The 21,748-nt window shown below is 40.4% G+C and overlaps 1 protein-coding gene across 3 annotated transcripts in view; it reads right to left on the minus strand.

The window, feature by feature from the left end:
• The window catches only part of rab31 (RAB31, member RAS oncogene family), a 115,429-nt gene that overhangs the window by 89,770 nt on the left and 3,911 nt on the right, over nucleotides 1–21,748 (minus strand). For all 3 annotated transcript variants that reach the window (XR_011886098.1, XM_072258939.1, XM_072258947.1), the window contains exons 2-3: nucleotides 2,368–2,447; nucleotides 2,198–2,279 (exon numbers count right to left, since the gene is read on the minus strand). Coding sequence is in view for 2 of the 3 variants with exons in the window: in XM_072258939.1 (XP_072115040.1) it covers nucleotides 2,198–2,279; nucleotides 2,368–2,447 (162 nt within the window). In the remaining variant the exon portion in view is untranslated. The remainder of the gene's footprint in view (nucleotides 1–2,197; nucleotides 2,280–2,367; nucleotides 2,448–21,748) is intronic.

Raw genomic sequence — 21,748 nt, forward strand, 5'->3', positions numbered from 1 at the left:
TTGAATAGCCACAATCATATTAAATGGCAGTGCATGTTTAGGGGGCCAAGTAGCCAGTCCCTGCTTTTATTCCTATGACTTCTTTCCTAAACTTTAAGGGATAAAGTCCAAAAGAAGTTGTAAGGAAAAGTCTAGTAACTATAGGCCAATCAGTTTAATTTCAGTAACAGAAATATTCTCCAGAACAAGGTTAATAGCTGTGTGGAGTAAAGTGGATTGCTTAAGGCAAAAACATCATAGGTTTGCTAAGGATAAATCTAAAGTGGTGTACATAGACTTCTAGAGGGCTTTTGAAAAGGGGCCACATCACAGACCAGGTTGAACCACACAGCATAGCATGGACACAAAGTTGGTTAAATAATTGGACAAGACAAAGTTGTGGAGAATTGTTCTTTCTTGGACTGAAGGCAAGTAGCTAGTGGCACTTGCCCAAGGTCAGTGTTGGGGCCATTGATGGGTTCAATCTCTTTTAATAATTAGATGGGAGAGCAAGCTACAACTTCTAACTTTGCAAGCAACAGAAAACGTTGTAGTGGTATGAATTGTGACGAGAGGATAGTGATAAATTGCAACCAGATATAAAGAGGCTGTTCGAACATGTAGGAACACAAAAAATGAAGTTTAATGCTGAGAAATGGGAGAAGATGCAAGGAAAAAGGAATTAAAAGTGAAAAGAGGAAAAAGATTTTATGTGGTACATAGCTGGATCCCTTGTGACCTTCAAAGGGAATAAGATAAATATAATTTCATGCCTCAAAAGTTGGAAGGGAAGGATGGATGGAACCAGTGAGCTGCTTTGACAGAGAGCTAATGCAGACATAATGGGCTGAATAACCTCCAGCTATAACCATTCTATGATAATACTTCTTATTCACTTTTTTGTTACCCTGCCCTTTATTGGTCTTCGTAAATATTGCCAGATATAAACTATAACAAATATCAGTTGAAAATGTGCCAAGGGTGACTTCTATAGCCACTCAGTCAACACATCACTTAAATGTTGTACTTTCTAGGATCCTATTTCTTGGACCTTGCCACACACTAAGTGTCCACCAGTTTCCCCTGCATCGCACATGAGAAGGAGACTAGTCAGCCAATCGGGTCCTTGCTGGTTCCCAAATGAGCAATCCTATCAGTCCCATTTGCCCTCTTAATTCATTCCCTTTTTTGTAAAAAACTTAAATGTCTATTAATTCCCTTTTAATATGCCTGTCACTTACTTACACAAAGAATTAATTTAAACACCAGCCAATTATCTACCAGCACATATTTGGGGAGAAAGTGGTTACAAACCCATCCCCCGACTAGGAGAAAGCTATTTGTCATAGTGAGAACATGCAAACTCCACACAGACAGTACTAATCTAAAGTTCAGGATCAGGCCTGTTGATTGGAACTATGTGGCAGCAGTACAACGTGCCACGCCACTGTGCCAACTGCCAACCCAACAGCGATTTACACCCAAAAACATTTCAAAGCCTCTAAGTTGCTCTGGAATGTGTTGAAAAAGCTCAGCTTCTCTATGCAACTAGGAACATGCCAAGGTAAATGTATACTTAACTGATCTGATTCATGATTACATCAACAGTTATGCACCACTAGAAATGCAAACAAGACTACCATCAAACCAACCTGACTGCAAAGTGGGTAAACAAAGCTGAGCTATCTGGAAAACTTTGCAACTGTTTAACAAGGGCAAGCAACATAAGTAGGGTGTCTCCCAAATTGTGAGACCAATTAAAACAAAGCACTCTTCCAAAAAAAAATGTCATCACTCTCGCTGTAAAATTTATTTCAGTAATTAAATCAGTGGCCAAAAATCTAAGCTTGATTGTGAGTTCTACATTCCTTGCCAAGGGAATCCACTCACCAGGAACAAAGCCACATAATGTTGATCCTTCAGTGTTGATGAAAAGGATAGAGCCATTCATTTACAACTTTTGCCAGGGTAAGAGACCAGCACCAAAAAGAATACCTTGCAGTGAAATTAAAGCTCTCGCATTAGCTCAAAGGCATATACAAATATGAAGCTTAAGCCTTCATCTGAAGTAAATGTTGATGTTATTGCATCAACTATTCTTACAATCCCAAAGCCTAACCTACTAATCCATAGCCAGACTTCCTTGGGCCACAGTGAAAATAAGACCTTATATATTGTTTTTTCCAACCACAAGCAGAAAATATCTACAATTACATACCCGCTCTTGTCCAGCTGTGTCCCAAATCAAAAACTTATGGAGCTCGTTTCCACAGCTCACAGTCTTAGTCATGAAGGACGCACTGTAAAGATCAAACAAGTCAGTTCAACAATAAAATAGGATCTCAAGTCCAGGAATGTGATAAACTCCATAAATTCATCTATACTCACCCAATTGTAGGCAGAGTATTAACATCGAAGGTGTCTTGGACGAATCGACACACTATACTCGACTTCCCAACCCCCGTATCCTAAAATCATGTAAACAGACAGAAATTCAGTGATGAGATCAAAGGAATATTCAAAAAATTCATAAAGATATACAGGTTGAATATCCCTTATCCAAAATTCCAAAATCCATATAGCCTCTGAAATCTGAAATTTTTTTTGAGCACTAACATGACATCACAAATGGAAAATTCCTCAAGGTACTGAGTAGGTGCCATGAGATGCGCAAGTCTCTGTGCACCGCAGAGTTCTGAGAAGTGACCTTACATTTGTAATGAGCAGAAGTTAATGAAAAAATACTGCATCAAGCAAAAAGTGAAGATCTCAACTGGGTATTGAAAGAGTAGATTCGTCAGTGTTAAAGTGAACACATGCTGCTTAACGGCGTACTGATCATGAAGCAGGCAAAGATCCATCATAATGAACTGCAAATTGAAGGTAATAGTAAATATTCAGCAGGGTGTCTGCAAAAGTTTAAGAAAAAGTATGGCATTAAATTGTTGAAGATTTGTGGTGATAAAGCATCTGCTGACCACGAAATAGCAGAGAAATTTATTGATGAGTTCGCCAAGATCGTCACTGATAAAAATCAAACAGGCCGAACAGCTGCTTTGGTACATATGTGTGTTGAACAACTATAAGACAAAGACGGCTTACAGGTAGCACATAAATTCAGAGTCAGAAATGATGGTAATTCCAAGTTATCTCAACATACTCTATATTCCAAAATCCGAAACACTTCCAGCCCCCAGCATTTTGGATAAGAGGTGCTCAACCTTGCATTTTTTAAAAGTTAGCTCACTATGTATATATAGTGAATGAATGTAAGCAATGAAAAGCAAAACATGATAAAGGCACTGGACCTGATGATGAAATTTCAGTGGAAATGATACAAGCCGTAGAAGACCTGGGCATAGATATTCTTTTTGAACTGTTTAATGGCATATATGAGCCTGATGATCTCTTGAAATCAGTATTTATAACTCTGCCAAAAATTCCTGCAACCATTGACTGTGAAAATTATAGAACAATCAATCTTATGAGTCACATAATAAAGATTTTGTTGAGAATTGTCCTGAGTCGAATTAAAAACAAGTTGAGGCCAGAAACTTCTAAACTGCAATATGGGTTTATTGAGGATAGAGAACCTAGGAATGCAATTTTCAAACTACGAATACTTTCAGAAGGGGCAACTGAATATCAAAATGATGTCTTTTTATGTCTTATTGATTTCACTAAAGCATTCGACAAAGTGCAACATGAAAAATTATTTCAAATTCTCGCTAAACTAAACATTGATTGAAGGGACCAACAACTGCTTCAAAATTGATATTGGAATCAAACGGCAGCGGTAAAAATTGATGATAATATAAGCAGTTGGACTAAAATTCAGAGGAGTTAGACAGGGATGCATTGCCTCACCAGAATTATTTAATATCTATAGTGAAATGATTCTCAGAGAAATGGAAGACCTAGATGGGATAACAATTGGAAGCGTTAACATCAACAATATAAAATATGCAGGCGATACCACCCTAATAGCAAGTGCTGCAGAAGATCTACAAATCCTCCTAGACAAAGTAGTACAAACAAGTGCAGATTTTGGTCTAACCATCAACTGTAAAAAAAAACAAATGTCTGGCAATATCAAAACAGCAGGATACTCCCAACTGCCAATTGTACATCGGTAACCAAGAGATTGAACAAAAGAGCAGCTTTAATTACCTTGGTAGCTTTATATCACAAGATGCTAGAAGTAGAGTAGAAATAAGAAGAAGAATTGTCATTGCCAAAACCAACTTCCAAAAAATGAAACCCATTTTTACCACCAGACACATTTCTACGACAAGGCTTAGGCTACTAAAATGTTACATCTGATCAATCTTGCTGTATGCTTCCGAAACATGGACTATAACACCAGAACTCCAAAGAAACTTAGAAGCAACAGAAATGTGGTTTCTTAGAAGAATGCTGAAAATACCATATAGAGATAGGGTAACTAATGAGACAGTACTCCAACGTGCCCATACAAAAAGATCTTTAATGAGAACATTAAATGAGGGGAAACTTAAATTCCTGGGCCATGTCATCAGAAAGGGAGAAATAGAATGCCTTACATTACAAGGCCATATGCCTGGGAAACGCGTAAGAGGAAGACAAAGAAGAAAATATATGGACACTGTGAAAGAACTAGCAGATCTAAGTGTGCGAGATATCATTGACGCTGCGAGGAATCGTTCGATGTGGAGAACCATGATCGCCCAAGCGTGTAACGTGCAAGGCACATGAAGATGTATATGCATAACTGAGAAAAGTACAAGCCAGACAACCAGCGTTCCAGTCCAGTGAGGGGTCACAGTCAGATAAGGGTGGCTGAGTGCTGCTAGATAATTCAAGGGTTTTTTTTTTGTTAGTCGGGCTCCATTCTCTTTGTTGCTCTTCCTTTCTCCCACTGAATCTGCTTTTGACCTAGCTGAAATAAATTAACTTCTTAAGAGTCAAATTAGTCTTCTACCATTCGATATTAGTTTTGCATTTCACCTGTCATTAAAGACCATAAGACTTAGGAACATAATTGAGCCATTCAGCTCCACCATGGCTAATATTTTTCCCTCTCAATGCCATTAACCTGCCTTCTCCACATAATCTTTGATGCCCTTACTAATCAAGAATTTATCAACTTCCATACGAACATAAGAACTACGAGCAGGAGTAGGCCACCTAGCCCGTCGAGCCTGTTCCGCCATTCAATAACACCATGGCTGATCTGACCATGGACTCATCGCCACCTACCTGCCTTTTCCCCATAATCCTTAATTTCCCAATGCAAAAATCTATCCAACCTTGATAGACTTATCTATTGTAAACATACTGAATGACACACCACCACAGCCATCTGTGGCAATGAATTCCACAGGTTCACCACCCTCTGGCTAAAGAAATTCCTCATCTCTGTTCTAAAGAGAGATTCTTCTATTCCTAGACTGTGCCCTCTGGTCCTGGACTCTCCCACTATTGGAAACATCTTCTCCACATCCACTCTATCTAGGCCATTCAATATTTGGTAGGTTTGCCTCATTCTTCTAAACTCTTGCACATACAGGCCCAGAGCCATCAACCTCTCTTTATACCTTATACTGTATGAGGAGCATTGGAGGTATCACAGTTCATATTGTATGTTCACAACAAATACTCAAAATAAACTAATTGCAACACACAAAATGCTAGAAGAACTCGGGAGTCAGGTAACATCGATGGTAGGAAATGGACAGTGATCTTTTCAGGTTGAGAACCTTCATCTGTAGTGCTCAGCTACTGCTTGACCATTGAATTCCTCAGCATTTTCTGTTGCTCTGATTCCAGCATGTATAGACTCTTGTCTCTCCAATAAACTAATCCCTATAGAGTTTCATTAGCAGAATCAGGTTTAATATCACTGGCAGATGCCATGAAGTTTCTTGTTATGCAGCAACAGTGCACTGCAAGACATAATAATAAAAACTAAATTAAAGTATATAATTAATTTTTTAATTAAACAAATAGTGCAAAAAGAAAAGAAATAATCAGGTAGTGTTCATGTGTTCAATGTCCATTCAGAAATCTGATGGCAGAGGGGAAGAAGCTATCCCTAAATCTTTGAGTGGAAGTCTTCAGGCTCCTGTACCACCTCCTTGATGGCTGCAATAAGAAGCGGGCATGGCTTGAGTGATGGGGGTCCTTAATGATGGATGCCACCTTTTTCAGGCATCGCTCCTTGAAGATGTCCGGCATGTTGGGGAAGCTAGTGCCCAAGATAGAGCTGACTGAGTTTACAACTTCCTGCAGCTTATTTTGATCCTAGGCAGTGCCAACCCACCCCAATACCAAGTGCAGATTCAGAGAGTTAGAATAGTACATCTGTAGAAATTGTCTTTGGTAACATACCAAATCTCTTCAAACTCCTAATGAAATATAGCTGCTGTCATGCCTTCTTTGTGACTACATCAATATGTTGGGCTCAGGATAGCTCCTTAGAGATGTTGGGGCTCAGGAACTTGAAACTGTTCACTCCTTCCACTACTGATCCTTTGTGTGTGTTTCCTTGTCTTACCCTTTCTGAAGTCCACAATCAATACTTTGGTCTTACTGATGTTGAGTGCAAGGCTGTTGCTATGACGCCACTCAAGCAGCTGGTATATCTCGCTGCTGTACACCCACTCGTCACCATCTGAGACTCTACTAACAATGGTTGTACCTTCAGCAAACTTATAGATGTCATTTGAGCTGTGCCTAGCCACACAATCATGGGTGGAAAGAAAGTAGAGCAGTGGGCTAAACATTCATCCTTGAAGTGCGCTAGTGTTGATTATCAGCAAGGTGGAGATGTTATTTCCAATCCACACAGACTGGTTTTCTGGTGAGGAATCTGAGGATTCAGCTGCAGAGGGAGGTACAAAGGCCAAGGTTTTGGAGCTTTTTGATCAGAACTACAGGAATGATTGTGCCAAATGCCAAGCTGTAGTCGATAAACAGCAGCTTGACTCAAGTATTAATATTGTTCAGGTGATCCAGGTGAAGAGCTACTGAGATAAGATTTACTGTGGACATATAGGCAAATTGCAGTGGATCCAGGTCCTTGCTTAAGCAAGAGTTGATTGTAGCCATAAACAACCTGTTAAAGCACTTCATACACCACAGATGTGAGTGCTACTGCTTGCTAGTCATTAATGCAGCTCACCCTGCTCTTCTTGGGTACTGGTATGAAGGTTGCTGTCTTGAAGCAGGCAGGAACTTCCAGCTACAGCAATAAGAGATTAAAAATGTCTTTGAACACACATGTTAGTTGGTAGGTACAAATTTTCAGAGTCCTACTAGGGACACCATTGGGTTTGTTGCCTTGCGAAAGTTCACCCTCTTAAAAAATTATTCTGACATCAGTGTCCAAGACGGAGATCACAGTGTCACTGGATGCTGCAGGGATCCTCATAGCAGTAGTTTTATTCCTCCTTTCAAGCACGCATAAAAGGCACTGAGCTCATCTGGGGGTGAAGCATCACTGCCATTCATGAAGTTAGATTTTGCTTTGTAGGAAGTAATTGCCTGCAAACCCTGCCAGAGTTGACGTGCATCCAATTCCATCCCTAACCCCAGTCGGAATTGTTCTTTTGCTTGTGAGATAGCCCTCCGTAAGTTGTACCTGGCTTTCTTGCCTAGATCACCAGATTTGAATGCCACAGAAGACCATGAATCACCCAGCTCATCCACAGCTTTTGATTCAGATATGTACGATATGTCCTCATAGGTACACACTCATCCACACAGGTTTTAATGAAGTCAGTGACAACCGTGGTGTACTCATTCAGACTTGATGAATCCTTAAATACAGTCCAGTCCACCGACTCAAAACAGTCCTGTAAGCGCTCCTCTGCCTCGCTTGTTCATATCTTCTTGGTCTTCTCCATGGGTGCTGTGGACTTCAGTCTCTGCCTGTACTCAGAGAGTAGAAGTACAGCCAGGTGATCAGACTTTCCAAAGTGTGAGTCTGGGATGGCAAGTGCTCACGATGGTGGTGTAACAGTGGCCCAGTGTGTTGACTCGTCTGATTTCACAAGTGACATGTTGGTGATAATTATTTAGACTTCTTCAAGCTGACTTGGTTAAAATCCCCCAAAGTGATGGCGGTGACATCAGGTGTACTGTTTCATGTCTGGTAATTCCATCACCCAGTTCGTCTAGAGCAGGGGTTCTTCATTTTTTCTATGTCAGGGACCACTTTGGCAGTCCGGTGAAGCCTATGGGTCCCTTCTCAGAATAATGTATTTAAATATATAAAATAAAATACAAATGATTACAAAAGAAACCAATTATATTGAAATACAGTTAACAAAATAATTTAAAAAACAAATCTGTGATATAGTAATATATGTGCTTCTTTATTAATGTAGAAAATAATAAGACTGTACATTTAAAATATAGGTACATTGATATTAAATTTTAATTTCGGAGTGATGAACATGTTGTAAACATGTTGAGATATTTGTAACAATTGCAATTTGATATGAAAATATCTGTGATTTCTATTGGTGACGAAGTCACAGGTACTGCTAATACTACATTGAAAGAAATGATAAATTTTGTTAAGAGGTTAGTGAAAATAAAGATGTAATTTTTTTCCCATCCAGGTTCTCGGATGTCCTAGAATCTATCTGTGGACCCCAGGTTAAGAACCCCTGGTCTAGAGCCTGTTTGACACATGTGATGCACACCACTACCAAGATAATAGCTGAAAACTCTCATGGCAGATAAAATGGACGATACTTGATCATGAAAACGTCTATAGGTGTAAAGTGGAAAGCATTCTGACAGGCTGCATCACTGTCTGGTATTGGATGGTGGGGGAGGGGGGGGTGGCTACTGCACAGGACCAAAAGAAGCTGCAGAGGGTTATAAATTTAGTTAGCTCCATCTTGGGTACTAGCCTACAAAGTATCCAGGACGTGTTCAAGGAGCAGTGTCTCAGAAAAGCAGTGTCTCAGAAAAGCAGCGTCCATTATTAAGAATCTCCAGCACCCAGGGCATGCCCTTTTCTCACTGTTATCATAAGGTAGGAGGTACAGAAGCCTGAAGGCACACACTCAGTTATTCAGGAACAGCTTCTTCCCCTTTGCCATCCGATTCCTAAATGGACATTAGACACTACCTCACTTGGAATTGGAATTGGACACTACCTCACTTTATTAATATATATTATTTCTGTTTTTGCATGATTTTTATTCAATATATGTATACCATAATTGATTTACTTATTTATTATTATTTTCTTCTTCTTCTATATTATGTATTGCATTGAACTGCTGCTGCGAAGTTAACAAATTTGACGACACATGATGGTGATAATAAACCTGATTCTGATTCCTAGTGGTGAGTCGTGAAGCCAGCGAGCTGTACTGCTGCATCTGGAATAGCAGGGGATGGCCAAGTCTCCAAGAAACAAATATCACAACAGTCCCTGATGTCCCTTTGGTAGAGCAAATTTGCCCTGAGGTCTTTAAGGTTATTGTCCAGAGACTGTTCGTTTGCTTGAAGAATAGTCAGTAGTGAAAGTTCAAAACCTCTTCGTAAACAAACTTTTAATCTGGTGCAGAATCCTCTCTTCTGCTGTCTGAAAGGGGAACTGCATTTTTGACCAGAGACCACTATCCAAGATTTGTTGACTTTGAGTAATGAGATTTTTTTTTGAACACCTTAAAATGATGTTGCTTAGTGTATTGTCCATGGCTGTAACTATGAACTTCAGCTGCTGCAATCTAAAACAGCAGTACTTCAAGATTTCCATTGGAGCTGCTCGCAAGAGTCAGCTTGATGGCACCACCAGAAGTCACTGTAGATAATGACACCGTCATCCCCTTTGTCATTTTAATTTCACCAGAGTCCAATGTGTCATAAATCTTCCCTTATTTCACCCATGCTGTCCTATGCATTATAAAGACTGCTCATTGCCATTCTTCCCAATAAAGATGAAACTTTAAATCTGTTTCTGTCTCTCTCTCACTTTAGATGCAACCTGACCTGCTAAATATCTGCAAAAGTTTTATGACAAATAAGAGAAAATCTGCGGATGCTTGAAATCCAAACAATACACACAAAATGCTGGAGGAACTCAGTAGGCTAGGCAGCATCTATGGAAAAAAATTCCGTCTATATTTCAGCCTGAAACGTCGACTGTACTTTTCCCCCCACAGATGCTGCCTGGCCTGCTGAGTTCCTCCAGCATTTAGAGTGTGTTGCAAAGGTTTTATGTTTTTATTTCATATTTCCAGAACCTGCAGTACTTTTGTAAAACAGTAAGATCTCAACTACACCCATCTGTAGATGATGGAAAATTTACACAGAATGTTACATCATTCTGTATGATTCTGGGATCAGTGTAAGTGGGTGGCAGAGATGCCGTGTACACAGGTCTCCCCACAGAATAACTCACTCCATTGACATATTCTCTCTCTTGCAGAATGTACTTATCCAGATTGTCATAAATAGCTCAGTTTTAAAGTATCAACTGCTCTGTGTGGTAACAAGTTCCACACTCTAACAAGAATTTTTGCCTGAATTCATTATTAGATATATTGGCATCTATCCAAAAGTTCTGTATTTTTGGACAAGGCACAATGAAGTGCATGTATCCCATCCTAAGCCTATTCTTAATTTAAACAAAACTTATCTCAGTACCACAGTGATGTTCTGTGGACAAAACTTCTAAATATACCTCTCTCAAATTATTCTCACTGCAATCTGCAGTGTGTAATTTCTCTTTAAGCTAAGACCTTGGCGTCAATATCTTCTTGTGCAGTTGGATCCTCAATATCCTCACTTGCAGACCCCAGTCAGTTCAGATTGACAAGATTGACAACATCTCCTCCACGATCTCCATCAACACACGTGTACCACTAGGCTGTGTGCTTAGCCCCCTGCTCTACTTGCTTTACACTTATGACTGCATGGCCAAGCACAACTCCAATGCCATATTCAGGTTTGCTGATGACGTCACTGTCACAGGCCGAATCAAAGAAGGTGATGAATCAGCATATTGGAGGGAGATTGAAAATCTGGGTCTGACTGAGTGAGCAGTGCCACAACAACCTCTTACTCAATGTCAGCAAGACCAAGGAGCCGATTATTGACTTCAGGAAAAGGAAAACAGAGATCCATGAGCCAGTCCTCATCAGAGGAGCAGAAGTGAAGAGGATCAGCAACTTTAAAATCTTTCATGTTATTATTTTGGAGATCCCATCCTGGGCATAGCACGCAAGTGCAATTATGAAGAAAGTGCAAGAGTTTGCAAAGGTTCAGCATGACGTCTAAGATGTTGACAAATTTCTATAGCTGTATCATGGAGAGTATATTGACTGGCTTTATCACAGCCTGCTGTGATCTGTACAGCACTTTGGTCAATGTGGGCTGTTTTTAAATGTGCTATATAAATAAACTTGACTTGACTTGACTGATAAGAAATCACCAATGTCCTTGAAAGGAAAATCTTACCAAAAGTAATGAATCCAGCCCAATCCATCAAGGGTAAAGCCCACCCCGCCACAGAGCACATCTACATGGAGCATTGTTGTAGGAAAGCAGCATCCATCATCAGGGGCCCCACCGCTCAGGACATGGTCTCTTCTCACTGCTGCCATCAGGAAGGGGGTACAGGAGCCCCAGGACTCACACCACCAGGCTCAGGAACAATTATTACCTTCAACCACCAGGCTTTTGAACCAAAGGGGATAACTTCACTTAACCCATCGTTGAAATATTCCCAAAACCAATGGACTCACTTTCAAGGACTCTCCATTCATGTTCCCAATATTTGTTGCTTTTTTCTTCTTTTTGTACTTGCACAGTTTGTTCTCTTTTGCACACCGGTGTGGTCTTTCATTAATACTCCTATGGTTGTTATTCTACAGATTTTACTGAATATGCCCATAAGAAAATGAATCTCAGGGTTGTATATGATGACATACTGTATATGTATTTTGATAATAAATTTACTTTGAACTTTGAAAAAAAGTGTAGGCTATTCAATCCCATTTGAGAATTATATGGTAGCATAATCCTTGGTGTTTTTCCAAGAATTTCCCAATTATATCATCCTGATTAAATCTTCCAGAGGAATATTTTCAACCCTGACAATTACAGATATCTGCTTGAGTAAAGCTACAACCTACACAGTGTTCCCATCATAATTCATCGTGTGTCGGTACACTGGGAAAGTATCTTGTTTGCAATTGCAGACAGAATTTTTTCTTGTTGCGTGGTATTACTGTAGATGTTTTAGCCCTGCCCTTCAGTCTTTAACTTACTCAAATACAATTAATATTGCTAATGTCCTATTGATGTGCACAAGACTGAGCTGAAGGTCAGCCGCAATTTGACTATTTTACTTCATACCCACTTCAAAGTCACCATCTAAATAACATGAACAACCCTCAAGGGAATTGCAAGGTCATTAGCAACAATTGAAGTATTCCCCATCTGATTTCTTTTTCTAGTCAAGATATACAGCATACCAGTTTGGTGATAATAATTTATTCCATCTAAAGCCAAGCTATCAAGAACTAAAGCCAAGGTATCCAAGATACCAGGTTCCGATTTAATCAATTAAGCTACAAAAACTGCACAATTGATAGTGGACAGAGCGCAGACTCGACACAGACTAGGAGATCGTTTTGCTGAACACCTACGCTCTGTCCGCCAGAGAAAGCAGGATCTCCCAGTGGCCACACATTTTAATTCCACATCCCATTCCCATTCTGACATGTCTATCCACGGCCTCCTCTACGGTAAAGATGAAGCCACACTCAGGTTGGAGGAACAACACCTTATATTCCGTCTGGGTAGCCTCCAACCTGATGGCATGAACATCGACTTCTCAAGCTTCCGCTAATGCCCCACCTCCCCCTTGTACTCCATCTGTTATTTATTTATATACACACATTCTTTCTCTCTCTCCTTTTTCTCCCTCTGTTCTTCTGACTATACCCCTTGCCCATCCTCTGGGTTTTTTTTCACCCCTCCCCCTTTTCTTTCTCCCTAGGCCTCCTGTCCCATGATCCTCTCATATCCCTTTTGCCAATCAACTGTCCAGCTCTTGGCTCCATCCCTCCCCCTCCTGTCTTCTCCTATCATTTTGGATCTCCCCCTCCCTCTCCCACTTTCAAATCTCTTACTAGTTCTTCCTTCAGTTAGTCCTGACGAAGGGTCTCAGCCCGAAACGTCAACTGTACCTCTCCCTACAGATGCTGCCTGGCCTGCTGCGTTCACCAGCAACTTTGATGTGTGTTGCTAGTCCTAACCTATTCAATCTTTCCTTATATGGAAAGTGTATGGTTATGCACTTTGGCAGAAGAAATAAACAGGCAGACTATTATTTAAATGGGGAGAAAATTCAAAGTTCTGAGATGCAACAGGACTTGGGAGTCCTTGTGCAGGATACCCTTAAGGTTAACCTCCAGGTTGAGTCGGTGGTGAAGAAGGCAAATGCAATGTTGGCATTCATTTCTAGAGGAATAGGGTATAGGAGCAGGGTTGTGATGTTGAGGCTCTATAAGGCGCTGGTGAGATCTCACTTGGAGCACTGTGGGCAGTTTTGGGCTCCTTATTTAAGAAAGGATGTGCTGACATTGGAGAGGGTACAGAGAAGATTCACTAGAATGATTCCAGGAATGAGAGGATTAACATATGAGGAACATTTGTCCGCTCTTGGGCTGTACTCCTTGGAGTAGTAGAAGAATGAGGGGGGACTTCATAGAAACATTTCGAATGTTGAAAGGCATGGACAGAGTGGATGTGGCAAAGTTGTTTCCCATGATGAGAGTCTAGTACAAGAGGACATGACTTAAGGATTGAAGGGCGCCCATTCAGAACAGAGATGCAAAGGAATTTTTTTAGCCAGAGGGTGATGAATCTATGGAATTTGTTGCCACGGGCAGCAGTGGAGGCCAAGTCATTGGGTGTATTTAAGGCAGAGATTGATAGGTATCTGAGTAGCCAGGGCATCAAAGGTTATGGTGAGAAGGCGGGGGACTGGGACTAAATGGGAGAATGGATCAGCTCGTAATGAAATGGCAGAGCAGACTCGATGGGCCAAATGGCTCCTTTGTCTTGTGGTCTTATAAATCAGATCCTCCAGATCCAGCGACATCCTTGTAAATTTTCTCAACACTTTTGACAGTGTTCTAATTTATTCTGTATTTCAGTTAAATACATGCTTTGTTACTCAATTAAATAGTAGTTTGTCTTTTTTTTATACCCTTTTCACTATTTCCATGAAACTTTGGTTAATTAGGGCAGATGCTTAATTGGGCCAAAATGCACTGGTCTCAATGTGTCCCCATTAACTGCAATTGTCTATCCAAATCTTATATATCCGGTTCCTTAGAATACCTTCTAAAAACTTTCCTACAACTGATGTCAGACTCACCAGCCTATAATTTCCTGGTTTATGTTTATAGCCTTTTGTAAACAGAACAACATTGGCTATTCTCCAATCCTCTGGTACCTCCCCTTTTGCTAAGGATGATTTAAATATCTCTGCTAGGGCCCCAGCAATTTCCGCATCTGCCCCCCTACACTTGATATCTTTACCTTTTATTCTGACAGGCACATAGTAGCTTTGTGCTCTCAAAATTTCATTTTTAAAGGTCTCCCACTTACAAAGTACACCTTTGCCAGAAAACAGCCTGTCCCAATCCACACTTGTCAGGTTATTTCTGATGCCATCAGAATTGGCCTTTCTCCAATTTAGAATCTCAATGAGTACCAGATCAATATTTTTGCATACTTACTTTGAAACTAATGGCATTGTGATCATCGGATGCAAAGTGTTCCCCTACACAAACTTCTGTCACCTGGCCTGTCTCATTCCCTAGTGGCAGATCCTGTATCGCATGCTTTCTCATTGGGACTTCTTGCATTGAAATATATGCAGATCAGGATACCAGTTGGACCATGCTCAACCTTTTGATTCCTGACTTTGTCTGAGGTCTTACCTACATTTGTCTGCACAACCACTCCACTGTCTGTTCTGGCACTGGTTCCCATCACCCTGCTACTCTAGTTTAAACCCCACTATGCAGCCTTAACAAATCTTCCCGCTAGGATATTAGTCCCCTTCCAGTTCAGGTGCAAACCGTCCCTTCTGTACAGGTCCCACCTTCCCTAGAAGAGAGCCCAATGATTCAAAAATCTTATGCCCTCCCTCATACACCATCTCCTTAGCCACGTGTTAAACTCTATAATATTCTTAGTTCTGGCATCACTAGCATGTGGAACAGGCAGCAATCCTGAGATCACAACCCTGGAGATCCTGCCTTTACCTTAACACCTAACTCCCAATGCAGAACCTTGTCACTCGTCCTACCCATGTCCATAATCTACATGGACCACAACCTTTGGCTGTGCACTCTCCCACTTAACAGTGCTGAGGTCTTGATCCGAGATGCTCCATAACTGGCACCCAGGAGGCAACATACCATCCGAGTATCTTATTTTTGCCCAGAGAACCTCCTGTCCATTGCCCTAACACCACAGCATCACTCTTCTCTCCCCCAGCTCCACCCACTTCTGAGTCACAAAGGCGGACTCAATGCCAGAGACCCGACCACTTAGACTTTCCTCTAAACTGTTTTGTAGAAGGCTCCAGAAAAACTCCATTAAGAGCCCACGCATAAACTACAAACACTACTTGAATTCATCATGCCTCATGTATACACATCTGTATATTTTACAATAGTCTTAGCTGTTAAATTACCAAGCTACACATAGGGACATAATTGAAATCAAATCTCACTTTGTGAAGTAAGTAATTTCCCAAGTTTCCGTACTTGGTTCTTTTAACTTTCAAACAAGAAAATAAAATAGGAAGTGAAAACTCTGGTAAAATAAATCTGCTACTTTAGCAAGCCATTGCCATTACTCAAAATATCGTCACAGATCGACTATCAAAGACAGAAACTACAAGATTGAGAAACAAATGTCAATAATACTGATTTCAAGTTTGCAGGAAACATATATTTGGAACACCCACCGTTTTGGGATTTCAATGCTTTGAAAATAGTGGCTAATTTCTGCCCATTTTTTGTAAATTTTATTTGTGCTTTTCTTGCATTTGCCAATGTGTAATTCACAGTAATGGCATCACTTCCAGCTTCCTGCGGTTTTTCTTCTCCTCCTCATTTTACTTTGTACATCCTTGAACTGCTTTGAACTGATTTGAGACATAACAAGTATGCATTCAAATGACATACAGATATATTTGCAAGTACAGTGGATTCCAGATAATTGGGCCATTGATTAATTGGGACAGCCACTTATTTGGGACAACTCTTAAACAACAAAAACTAATTGAGAAAACAGCTAGGGTTATCTTAGTTTACTTGGGACACTTAACTGGGACAGGAGATTGTTGATCTACAGTTCTTAAGTAGCATCAGTCACACACACTTGCATGGCCATTAAGACACTACACCATGTTTAAAGCAAACAGTTTTTAAATAGCATCAGTTGAATGTATTTGTGTTCAGAAAGCAGTGATTTTTGTCATGGACAGTTGGTGAGAAATAAGCAGTAAGACAATTCATAATTGCCTTGCTTACTGGGATTGCAAGCATTCAAGCTTGGAGATACCAAAAACGACCAGAGTGAAAATGGAACGATTTCACTATTTTAACAATGCAGGGACTACAAAAAATTTGAAGGTATCAACAATCATTTTGAATGTTATAATGAAAAAGAAGATTTGTAGGATGGAATCATCCAAAGCATTGTATGAAGGGTGTCTGTTATCTGCACAAGATGTCTACACCGATTTTGTTCATTTACAGTCAAAAGAACACAACAGTGTACACTGGATAGATAACTATCAATAACAATTTAAAACTAATACACCATTTTATAGCTCTGTATTAACGTTAGTAATGTTCTAATTTGTTCTATATTTCAGTTAAATACATAATTTATTACTCAGCTTTAGTTTGACTTTTTTTTTTAACCTTTTCAACTATTTCCATGAAATGTCAGTTAACTGGAGCAGCCACTTAATCGGGCCTGATGTCCTGATGTACTGGTCCTGATGTGTCCAATTAACTGGAGTCCACTGTACTTTTACATGTTGGGATGCTGAACTTTGTAGTCTAAAAATAAAGGTCCATAAAATAGTTACATTATTTAGGAAGCTGACACACCACATGACTCAAAGCATAGGGCTTCAAGCTGCTAAAGGGAAGCAGAACTGAAATACATGTTTTTTTTTTAATCCACAGATCCTGCCAGGACTGCACCTTTTCTGTAACTGCAACACTATTTTCTATCTAGTTATTGCTTTTACGTTGATGTATTGGTATGATGAAATGATCTGTATGGATGGCATGCAAAGCAAAATGTTTCCGCTGCACTTTGATATGTATGAAAGTAATAAAACAATTATTACAAATATTTTCTCCTTACTTCCTCCTCTTTATACTTGAAACACAGTGTATTAACAATCTCTATGTCAGAAGGTTCAAGTCCAGCACAAAGACATGGGCATAAAAATGCAGCATTTTCTGTCTTTTAGAAAATAAATCTGAAGGACACAAATGCCCAGATTAAGTGCTGTCCATTTTACCTGCCATGGGAGATTTCTGCGATCATTTTGGTGGCGGTCTACATTCCACCTCAGACCAATGTCAAACAGGCTCTAGATGATCTGAGTAATGGGATCAACATGCATGAAACAGCCTTCACCATCATTTGGAGGAATTTTAACCAGGCCAGCTTGAAAAAGTCACTAAGTAATTACCATCAACAAATCACTTGTAATACCAGAGGAAACAACACACTGGACCACTGTTACACCATCTTCAAGAATGACTATAGTGCTTTTCCAGGCCTACACTTCGAAAAGTCTGTACTTCTACTCCCTGAGTATAGGCAATGACTGAAGACTGCAGGATCAGTAGTGAGAACCAAGGTGGTACAGTCAAGGGAAGCACAGAAGCGCCTGCAAGACTGCATTGAATCAGTGGACTGGACTATATTCAGGGATTCATCTTAGAATCTGGATAAGTACGCCGCAGTTGTTACCGACTTCATTAAAATCTGGTGGACAAGTGTACACCTACGAAAACTCGCTGTACATTCCCAAATCAAAGCTGTGGATGAACTAGGCGGTTCGTCCTCTGCTGAGGGCTAGATCTGTGGCAGCTAAGTCTGGTAACCCAGGCCTATACAAGAAAACCATGTTTGACTTACAGAGAGCTCTTTCAAGAGTGAAGAAACAATTTCAAGCAAGGTTGGAGTCGACATCAGATGCACATCTACTCTGGCAAGTTTTGCAGGCCATTACTTCCTACACAGTGAAAACCAATAGCATGAATCGCAGTGATGCTTCACTACTAGATGAACTCAATGTCTTCTATGCCTGCTTTGAAGGGGAGGATATAACTACAGCTGTGAAGATCCCTGCTGCACCCGGTGACCCGGTGATCTCCGTCTCAGAGGCCGATGTCAGGCTGTCTTTAATGGGGGTGAAGCTTGGCAAGGTGGCAGGCCCTAATTAAATATCTGGTAAGGCTCTGAAAACTTGTGCCAACCAACTGGCAATAGTACTCAGACATTGTCAACCTTTCACTCCTATGGTTGGAAGTTCCCACTTACTTCCAAAAGGCAACAAGTGCCCAAGAAGAGTTGGTGAGCTGCCTTAATGACTATCATCCAGCAGCACTCACACCTACAGTGATGAAATGCTTTGAGAGGTTAGTCATAGCTAGAATGAACTCCTGCCTCATCGAGGACGTGGACCCACCGCAATTTGCCTAGTGCCACAACAGGTCTACAAAAGACACAATTTCAAAGTCTTTTCACGAGGTCTTAGATCACCTGGACAATAAAAACACCCATATCAGGATGCTGTTCATTGACTATAGCTCAGCATTTAACATCACCATTCTCACAGCCCTGATCAAAAAGCCATCAAACTTGGGCCACTGTACCTCCCTCTGCAATTTGATCCTCGACTTAACTAGAAGACCAAACTGTGCAGATTGGCGATAATATCTCCTCCTCGCTGACGATCAACACCCCGGAAAGGGGTGCTTAGCCCACTGCTCTACTCTCTCCCTCTACACCCATGACTGTGCTGATGATACAACCACTGTTGGTAGAATCTCCGATGGAGACGAGAGGGCGTACATTTCTATTTTATCATACATTGCATTGTGCGGCTGCTGCTAAGTTAACAAATTTCACGACACACGATGGTGATAATAAACCTTATTCTGATATATACAAGTGTGCAAAGGTGAATGGGTGTGGGTCAGTGAAGGAGATGCTATGGGCCCAACATTGCTTACTGTATCATGGAAGATTAAAGCTGAGCTAAATGGGATCAAAGTTGGAAGGAAATGTGTCCTGACAGACATTAGATTACTCCATCACGTTCACAATTTTCTGAACAGATAATTAATTTTTTATTACTTCCATATAACCAAAAGGAATAATCCCCATTGATGAAGTGTAATAAATTTAACTCTAAAGCTGTCAGGTAGTGGCATCCTTCACTAAGGAAGCTCATCAGTCAGGACATGCCCTCTTCTTGTTACTACCATCAGGGAGGAGGTACAGGAGCCTGAAGACCCACATTCAATGATTCAGGAACAGCACTTCCCCTCCACCATCAGATTTCTGAATGGTCCAGGAAAACTATCTCAATATTCCCTTTTTTTTTTGCACCATTTATTATTTGTAGTTTATAGTAATTTTTAATGTCTTTGCACTGCATTGCTGCCATAAAACAAATTTCGCCTCATAAGACAGTGAAAACAGAACTGAGATAAGATTAGGGACAGTGTAAGTAAGGAGGCATGGCATTTTTTGATGACTCCAATCCCTTTTCACAGAAAGCAATAACAATCAATACTGTTTCTACAGTGAAGAGGTCTTCCTCGCAGATAAGAAAAAAGTTAATTGTTTTAGACAAATTTTACATGTATATGATTGCTTTGTCTCAGCCAATAGCAATCTTGTAAGTTTGCATCTCCATTCCAAGGCGGGACAATTCAGCACAAAACTGAGGGAAAGCTGCACCAAAGCTGTCATCTTTCAGGTATTCCAGTTTTATCAGATGGGCTTAGCATAATTCCATAACACCTTTTTCCAAAGAACAGCAGAACATTTCATCCTGGCATGCTAACATTTTGCATGTGAAAGATATGCATATCTTGTATATTTTTATTTAGAGATACAGCACAGAACAGGCTCTTCTGGCCCAATGAGCTGCTCTGCCCAGCAATTCACCTATTTAACCCCAGCCTAATCACAGGAAAATTTATAATGATCAATTAACCTACTAACTGGCAAGTCTGTGAATTGTGAGAAGAAACCAGAGCATCTGGAGAAAACCCACACAATCATGATGAGAACATACAAACTCCTTGCAGAAGCCCTGAGCTGCAATGCTAATGGCTAAACTACTGTGATGCCCCTTGTTATGTTCATTTAAGGTTATGTTAACTTAATGTTTACCCTCACCTTGAAATGGACTGAGTTTCTGCAAAGATCTTATTTTTATGGCATTTAAACCCTGTGTATGTCTACAACAGTAAACTTGAACACTGGGTTTCCAACAACCATTGTAATTAAAATAAACTCTTTGACCTTTATATAATTTGTGGGAGTCTGCAATGATATGGCCACATTTCCAATGACTTAAAGCATTTCACTTTCTCTAATCTTCTCCCATCTCCTGTCTTCTCCTATCATTTCGGATCTCCCCCTCCCACTTTCAAATCTCTTACTAGCTCTTCTTTCAGTTAGTCCTGACGAAGGGTCTCGGCCCAAAACGTCAACTGTACCTCTTCCTAGAGATGCTGCCTGGCCTGCTGCGTTCACCAGCAACTTCTATGTGCGTTCATTTTCCCTAAGGTGTTTTGATACATGCTGAAAAGAGTATTTATGATGCAATCTAAACCCATGTCTTGTTGGTGTGCCAAAGTGTTCACAACTTCCTCACTTAGTTGCTTAGCGGCATTGGAACTTAGCAGTGAGTTACAAGTATCTGGAACCTGAGAGTATAGGTTAAGTGTCATGACTTCAAATAATCACACCACTGGGAAGTTCAATACAATTCAATCTGTGAAGGGAAAGGAATTATCAACAATTTGGGTTGGAACCCTAGATAATTCCTTTTCCTCCACAGATGCTGCTTGGCTGACTGAGTTCCTCCAGCAATTCAATAAAAACTCATCCAGTTCACTAATTTTTCAGGGATGGAAATTTCCCCTCCTTACCTGGTCTTGCCAGGTTCCTCCAATACAATTAAATCCTAACAACATAGCAAGCTACTCATTTTAAAAGGACAGCAGGTAATGGCTTCACTTCTTACATCTAATTCCTGAGATAAAGGATGCTTACTTTCCATGTCTTTAAGCACCCTTTTGCTCTCTCTACCATTAAAAGTAGAATCCTACATCTTCTATGGCACAGTAATCAATGTTGGCTCCATAACATCCGCTCCACTGTCCCACCCCTTTACACAGTAGCAGATGGCCTTTGCTCATAATGCAGTAGCCTTTCAATACCATGACTTCAGGAAAAGGAAGATCACCATAAACAAAGAACAGTTATATAACAAGATGAGCAGTGCATGCTGTGGTAGAAGGTGGGTGCAAAATCAAAGCCATGGTCAGCACATTCATACCAATTCCTCCTTCTTGTTCCCACAATAAATTTGTTCTTCATTCTGGTTTCTGTTACAGGAACTTAACTACCAACGACTAAATCAAGTACCCTGCTATTTAATAGAACGATTTTCTCCTTG

Source organism: Mobula birostris, chromosome 1 (assembly GCF_030028105.1).
Source record: "Mobula birostris isolate sMobBir1 chromosome 1, sMobBir1.hap1, whole genome shotgun sequence".
NCBI lineage: Eukaryota > Metazoa > Chordata > Chondrichthyes > Myliobatiformes > Myliobatidae > Mobula > Mobula birostris.